The 8,029-nt window shown below is 35.6% G+C and overlaps 2 protein-coding genes across 4 annotated transcripts in view; one reads left to right on the forward strand and one right to left on the reverse strand.

The window, feature by feature from the left end:
• The window catches only part of LOC21406753 (cysteine proteinase inhibitor 12), a 2,626-nt gene extending 1,970 nt beyond the window's left edge, over positions 1-656 (forward strand). Inside the window, exon 4 of the mRNA XM_010097710.2 lies at positions 205-656. Coding sequence (XP_010096012.1) covers positions 205-342 — 138 coding nt within the window. The 3' untranslated portion in view covers positions 343-656. The remainder of the gene's footprint in view (positions 1-204) is intronic.
• An 890-nt stretch (positions 657-1,546) lies between these two features.
• Positions 1,547-7,824, reverse strand: LOC21406754 (dr1-associated corepressor). 3 transcript variants are annotated; one of them, XM_024165359.1, is made up of 6 exons: positions 7,552-7,824; positions 5,030-5,102; positions 4,842-4,935; positions 3,610-3,732; positions 3,268-3,322; positions 1,547-2,473 (listed from the first exon to the last, which is right to left on the reverse strand). In XM_024165359.1, the coding sequence occupies exons 1-6, from the start codon at positions 7,582-7,584 to the stop codon at positions 1,970-1,972; spliced, it is 882 nt and encodes a 293-aa protein (XP_024021127.1). In that variant the 5' UTR covers positions 7,585-7,824; the 3' UTR covers positions 1,547-1,969. The 3 variants fall into 3 exon arrangements, with proteins under 3 accessions (XP_024021127.1, XP_024021126.1, XP_010096013.1); XM_024165358.1 differs by having other exon boundaries at positions 1,547-2,476; XM_010097711.2 differs by lacking the exon at positions 7,552-7,824 and adding an exon at positions 5,905-6,117 and having other exon boundaries at positions 1,547-2,476.
• Positions 7,825-8,029: the final 205 nt, after the last annotated feature.

Consider the following 8,029-nt stretch of genomic DNA (forward strand, 5'->3'; position numbering starts at 1 on the left):
CCCCCCCCCCCCCCCTTCTTCACTGTTCGTTTTAAATAACTGGGATATGGGATTTGACCTTTGTAGTGATTTCTATACTGATATGCTGTTCCAATAGTATAAATCACAACGTAACTCTAGTTAATATTAAGGTTTGTGAAGTTTAAAGTGCTTCCAATCTGTTAATATTAGTACTTACAAATGTTTACTATTATGCAAAAGCAGGTGATTGATAATTCTGCCAAGTTTGACATGATCTTGAAAGTGAAGAGGGGAACCAAAGAAGAGAAATATAAAGCTGAAGTGCATAAGAACAGTGAGGGTACTTTCCATCTGAACCAGATCGAACCAGACTCATCTTGATTTCAGACCTACCCCTTTTAACATGGAGAGCTTGTACGCAATCAAGAATGTTCTTACCGCTGTTTTTAGTACTTTTTCAACTCTACAGGTCATGAAGCCGATTAGATATAGTTAGCGGCTTCAAAAACTTGTATAAAATAAGGCGAGTTCGTAATACCCGCTGGTCTGCGGCTCTCTCTCATCTTTCCAATACATGATTTGGCTTTTTTTATTATTTTTATATATATTACTTTGCAACTGTTATGGTTTTTACCAATTTCAATTATTAAAGTGAAAAATGCTTCAACCTTTTTCAATTTTTGAAAAAGTGTAAATCTGTTACCGCCGTACCAAAGGCGCTCTTTGTCATAACTTGAATGCCAAAGCAAGTACGGGCCTTTTAGTTTGGTGTAGTTGACAGGAACCAACAGCACTATAATGCCAGTGTAGCGTGTGGGGACGGAACAAAAGTGAAGCAAATATTATCATAACTATCCAATGTAATTGATAAACAACCGGATTGGATCGACCAACGGTTCTGATCGATTCGATTCGCGATATTTGATGCTTCTAGTTTTGACCAATATCTATATTGGATAAGGAGTATTCAAAAATCAATATTGAAAAACGGATAAGGATATAGTATTCAAAAATCCATATTGAAAAACTAAAAAAATCTAATTGCATTTGGTTCTGTGCATTAGAATTGGATTTGGATGTGTTCGAAACAGGGAAGATTGGTATCTAGATTCGTTCCTTGATTTGAATTATGGTTCGTTACAGTATTTTTTTTCATAAAAAATACATGTAAATCAAAAATAATTCTAATAACATGATTCTAATTCATGAACCAAACGTGATTGGATTGGATGCTCGCGCCTAATCAAATCAGCAAAAAAGTGATGTAAAATCAAGATGTAAGGCCTCTCGCTTAGCAAAAGTTTTGGACTTTTGCCACCCATCTTGATCACAAATATTTGAGAAACACAATATCAACCCACACACACAAGAAAAAGAAAAAAAAAAAAGTCAGAATAATCAATCAGGTATCTGATGTTCCAAAGGAATATATGGATTTAACATTCCTTTCTGCTTGGAGCGTAAACAGAACTTCTTGCTCGTTGTGCTATGGAAAACAGAAACAAAAACAAAAACAAAAACCAAATTCCCAAATTCCCAGTAAGCAGATGGAATTTGGTAAGCTTCAGAAGAGTGAAAACCTAAGAAACAAAAACCAAATTCCCAGTAAGCAGATGGAATTTGGTAAGCTTCAGAAGAGTGAAAACCTAAAGCAACATAACAGATTCATAAATAACAAGGGTAAAGCTTCAGAAGAGGCCATCCACCACAATCGAAGCTACCATGCTGTGTCTACACTTCTGAAAGGAGTTTCTCAAGTGTGGAAAGAAGCAAATAACGCTACAATTGTCAGGAAAAAAACTACGTTACTAAATGGTTGTTTGGGAGAATAACTATTGGTAGGAGCATCACATTAAGGGGACAGGGCTCACTTTCCACATCTAATGAATTCAATCTTTGCGCACACATGTTATTTTATCGGTGCGTTTTCTTAAAGCTTCCCATTAATTCTGATCCCAACAACTACTACTACTACTACTACTTTAGGTATGTATAACTACACGCTTGGTCAGCCTTCTTCGTCGTAATCTTCATCTTCCTCGTCTAACCTTGTGCTGAGATGAGCAAGTTGAATAGGGTCGATAGCCATTTGATCCATCTCAGGAAGAGACCAACCGGGGTACTCTTCATGTTTGGTTTCAGAAATCGCTCCAGCTGATGATGCTTGGACTGCAGCTGCAGCCGCCGCCGCCGCCCCCGCCTGCTTCGCACTTTCATTTTCATTTGCTGATTCATTTACATCAGCGTTCAAGTCAATGTTTCGAGATGTTGGGTCATTGTCAACAGAGGCGCTGATATTTTCCTTGGACGGGTCCCTTAAATCAGTAGAATTCTCCACAGGCACTGCAGGATTCGTATTTTGTTTGGTACCAAACTGAACAGAAGTGGAGGGTTCAGATTCAGTCTCAAGGTGAGAAGTCTCTCTTTCTATGGTGCGGGCACCACGTCCACGCCCTCGTCCTCTACCCCGGCCTCTTCCTCTGCCACTGCTACTGCCGTGCCCCATCTCATGCTGCTGAAACGAAAGAAAATCGACAAAAATAAAACCCAGCTTCACCTATTAAAGTCCCATAGGACTGCACTTCAGATGATAACCTATGATAACAGTTTGAGATTTCTGCACTGCCTCTCAATAACACTTCAAACAATCAGTCAAGTTTTGATTCGTAATGTTGATATATTAAGAAAATAGTTTGAAATACTGCTACAGAAAACTAGTCATGCTGTCACCAACAAACTTGCAATTAAATTGTTATCTTAAAGTGGATACCCATTTTTGACACGATTAATGAAAATACCAAAAACAAAATAGGGATAAAATCATTTTGGTACCCTGTATTATAGAGAAACATGCACTTGGTACCTTGTGTTTTTGATAATACCTCGATATTTTTAAAAACATTTTCTTAGTACCCTGGCCTGAAGTTGATTTTTGAGACGTAAAATGGCCTTATTACCCTTCTATTTAATTAACCAAGAACTAATAAATCTAGAAAAAAAAATCATGAACTTTTTTATTTTTTTTTGTTTCTTTTAAATATTTTAATGTTTTAAATTTTTTTAAGAAATATTGATTTCTATTTAATTAACAAGGGTAGTTTGGACATTACGTCCTAAAAATCAACTTCAGGGTACCAAGAAGATATTTTTAAAAAATACGAGGTATCATTTTAATATTATAAAAAACACAAGGTACCAAGAGTATGTTTCGCTATAACAGAGTACCAAAATGATTTTATCCCAACAAAATAAGGGCACCGTGGAATGATTTCAGTTGCTCTAAGAGTAAGACATGAACAATCTTACCATCTTGCTCCTCTTCATCTCCTCATCACTGTCGTTTTCATCAATTGCAGCCTTCCTGAAATAACAAAATGTGAATGAGTACATCAGAACATTTTCTGTATTAAACAATCTCACAAGGAACTGAAGCAAGAGGATCCACCCATATGCATCCCTCTTTGAAGTATAAAAGTCGACAGAATATTATCACTTGCACACCCATACCAATCAGCATCAGTAATGATATATCAAGAACCATAACATTATCGACTCATATGTACATATGTGGTCAATTATCTTATGACAATAGTTTTGTATAGAATAATAGTATAGAACAACCCAAAAGCGGAAGAAAACAATTCAAACCTTCTCTTTGAAATGCCACGATCATCACCAGCAGCATCAGAGTGACCGTGACCATAGTCGGGAACCCTGCTGACAATGTCCCTCAAAAAATCAAACACATTATAGCTCTGTACGCAATGTTTTCTGTAATTAAGAGATAAAAAAAAAGAATTAGATTTTGATATATAAAACAGAAAGACAGATATAGGGACAACAACCAACAGAAAATTATTCACCGAAACATTTTCCATTTGATCTGAACACACACACACAAACACACTCAAAGGAATAACATCCTTTTTACTTTATTTTTTATGACACACGTGTGAGATCACTCCTATTTCTGTTTTAAATAAGCATTGACAGGATCACTTAAAAGCATTGGTAGGATCACTTATCACACCCAGCCACATATAAACACACAGTAACAATTGGTAACATCCAAACATACTGAGAAAATGAAAGAAAACATGCGCACACTCACAAACATTTAAAGGTAAGAGATGCAATCAAAGAAAAGCAAAATTCACACACACAAAAGCAGTAACAGACTCAGTAGCTGGTACAAAAACAATAAGATCAACAACCATAAGCCATATAAATCGTCTATTAAGTGTAATCACATGAAAACACTAGTAGTGTCTTGATGTAGCAGAAAAGGTAAGACTAAATTGTACATTTGTTTTCGGACATGATTACCAAAGTGCAAAGCCACTGGAGGAATTTGGAACTTTAAACGTATTAGGTTTTGAGTTTTTGATTTGGCTTCTAAGTTGGAGAAATGGTTTGGAAATGTATGCTTTTCTGCTTGAATAGGAGACTTTCCGCCCCCCACCCCCCTTTTTAGGTGGCTCAAATGAATAGGGACTTCTTGTCCTCCAATCTGTTAATTGTATAATTTGTATCTTTCTTAACTTCAGTCAAACTCATTCTAGTGAAGAGCATTGAGAGAATGTGGTTGGAAACGAAACGTAGTAGTATCTGCTTTAAAAGTTAATATTGCGAAACTATGCTGGCCCAAACGGAATCTTAAATTTCCATTTTGCATCCTAAAATTAAAATGTTACGCATATTGTTTTTAGCGCTGAAAAAAAAAACCATGTTAACTAGTGTGTTGAAATCTCTCCTTAAGAACTGTACATCTTAATCAAGTTTCTTCTACTCTCTCTTTTTTTTTTCATGGCAAAGTTACTTTGTGTTAGTTTCAAATGGTTGACAACTAGAGTGCACATGGAAAAAGATCCTTCACTTACAAATGCAGAGAATTCATGGTCTTTGCTCCTCTCTGAAGGGTTATCTCATATGTACGATCACAGAGGTCTTGCAGAAATAATTCCAACGCCTTAGCTGCAATAATACTAAGAAGAATGTAAGCAGCAAAAAAGGATGTATAGAGAACTCTGCAAGCTAAACTCTATTGGCAGAAAGTATAATTACTCACAGACTAAAACAGGAACCGCCAATGCTATCTTTCCAACGTCCTCATCAGCTTGCATTATCTTTTTAATTCGAGCCTGCCAAAAATGATAACTTCTTTAGACACCATTGATAAAAGTGAAAACATAAATGCAAAATGTTGATATCACTCTTTCATGATTGAGGCATCAAACATATTAACATAATGCTTCAGTGATCAAAGTTGCGCACTGCATCTCTCATAGTAATAGATATTAACCCAAATAACCTTGAAAAACCATGCTGCACAACCACTTAGTTATTGCAATGACTTCAAAACACCATCATAATTTCTCTAAGAACAATATTCATCTCTATTGCTTATTTAAGATTTCAACGAATCTACTGAAATCTGGATTCCTTTTGTATAAAAAACTAACTCGGTCATTTTAAAATGAGTAGATATTTAAATGACTGAGAAGCTAAAAGATTTTTAGCATATCAAGGACTAGAGGTCTCAGTCAAATGCTTTTACACCTATATTCTCAGATTTTCTGCAACTCATTCCAGCTAAAATTGGTAGTTACCAGTTAGTACCATCTACCAAAAATTGCCAAAACAGAACCGCTATTAATGCGTGTTACAACTGCCGTACCAAGTACAATATATTGACAGCATAACAGCCACGTATTCCATTATTTGTAACAATCACCATCGCGGCATATACCAATCACCATTGCATCCATATTGGCACCGTCATTGTTCCTGTCATCAATTACCAAGGGGTTGTTTGGAAGCTATACTCAAACCCAAATCATGATTTTGCTACAGTGCTTTTTATCTCACAAAGAGTTTGAATTCCAAAATTTCCTCTCTCACAAAGTTCCCGCCAATGAACCCAAATCATAAGTTGAGTAATACCTTCCAAACGGGCCCGGATTTTCCCTCCACCTTCCTAACCACACTGGCATCAACAGCATCTTTTCATCTAGTTAGTCGCTACGATAATACTGCCATCGGCATCCACAATGATCTTTTTCAAGGCCACCAAAAATGACTACTGATGCATCTTCATCTCCTCCATTAATGTTATAAACTCTCTACTAACATCAAGAACATATGCTATCTTTCCAAGACCAACATAAACTACCACCAATAACCTGTAATTAGAAACTTAGGTGCCCTCATCATTTTAAGAAGGAAATATCAATAACTGCAGTGAGCAAATAACTGAGAAGCTTTGTCTACAATTTAAAGTTATGCTAGTCCGCTACCACCAATAGCTGTTGCAGCCAAAAATGTCCTAAAATATTTTTGGGAAATAAGCAAGAGAATCGAGATAAACAAATTTATTGTGGAAATGAGCATGTTCAGACCTCAAGGATGAAGTTAAAGAACAATCTAACTATCAGCCATGAGTCCTGAGTGAATCTCTTTAAAATGTATAGAATTAACATGGAAAGGAGCTCATGCGATCTAAATCTGGAATACAATAATATAAAGGGAAGATTCGAAAAGTCTCCCTGTGTTTTGCCTTAATTCATGTTCACCCCTATGTTTCCACAAATCGAAAATGTCAAAAACTAGAGCCAAATTTGGAAAGGACAATATCGCCATGCAAAAACACAAAGGATATTATTAAAATTTTCCCTTAATTAGTTCGCTACATCCTACGTGTTACTGTATCTTCTATTCATCCATGACAAATAACAGCTCTCAAAGTTCAGAATACCGAAGACCTATCACGTCCAACCTAAATTAGGGAAAAATAATTGAAAGGAAATGATCAAACAAACAACAGCATCAACCCAATTCCCGTCATAAAATCAATGGAACACGAGAAATATTTTGAGGGAAACTAGTTAAACAGGCAATGCCCACAAAGCATTAACTACCAATGATCACAAGGGCCGACAATTACCCACAATTCATGCAGAACATACTCGAAAAGTTATCCAGATAACACTTATGAGAAACTAGAAAGCCTGAAAAAGATAATGCAGATCCCAAATTCCTAAACTGGAAGATAAAATTACCCCACAAGTAGAACTCCACTCAGTTGATACCACTTCCTCAAGAAAACAAATTAAGCATATTTCCTTTGCACCAAAAACTCTCAAATCAAAGAAACCCAGCTATGAATTGTTTACTGATCAGGATAAATATAAATTGAATAAAATAAAAGATGCCAATACCTATAGAGAGATAATAATTTTCAGCTAATACAAAAACTGCAGCTTTAGTCACAAGAACACATAAACGAACATGATCTCCTTGAAAACCCACCTAAAATCAATCATGACCTAGATCATCGGATTTCAATACGACAAGTTAGGGAAACACCAATCCAAAATTTCAACATTTTAGTACAATTTAGAACAAGAAATGAGCCAGATCGAGATCGCACCACATGTATTTACACAAAGAAAAAAAAAACAATTGAGGAAATTCAATTCGCATTAATGGGTATCCCTAAAAAGTAAGATCCTTTCCCGAAGAGAATTCAAACGGATAAACAAAAGCCAAATAAGAAAAGAATAATCGAAAAGAAGAAGACGAAGAACTTACTGCTGGGAAACGAGTATCGAGCTTCTTCCTCATGGTGTCGGAATTTGGTGGATAGATTAAGCCAAAAAGAAAAAAGGAAAATAATAATAATAATAATACAGAAGACGCCGAAACGAGAATGGGAGTTTCAGAAGAGCAAAATGATTGTTGTGATCATTGTCGGATAAAATCTACGAAACCCATCTCAGATCCGAAAGCATTACTTCTGAAAAAATTAGAGATAATTTTCTTTTATTTATTTATTTATTTTTTCTCCAACGGAATATCCGTCCGAGCGAGTTTGACGAAGGAAGGAAAAATAAAAAATAAAATAAAAATAAAAATAAAAACTGAAAACAAATGAATATAGTAGACTTAAAAAAAACAAAAAAACAAAAACAAAAAGAAGGCAAAGAACTGAAAATGATGATAGAGTTACTTTTCTGTAACATTAGAGTTTAGGACGATCCAATCAATTTCGTCATTACATTATCACTCA

Source organism: Morus notabilis, unplaced genomic scaffold, assembly GCF_000414095.1.
Source record: "Morus notabilis unplaced genomic scaffold, ASM41409v2 Scaffold179, whole genome shotgun sequence".
In the NCBI taxonomy this organism is placed as follows: Eukaryota; Viridiplantae; Streptophyta; class Magnoliopsida; order Rosales; family Moraceae; genus Morus; species Morus notabilis.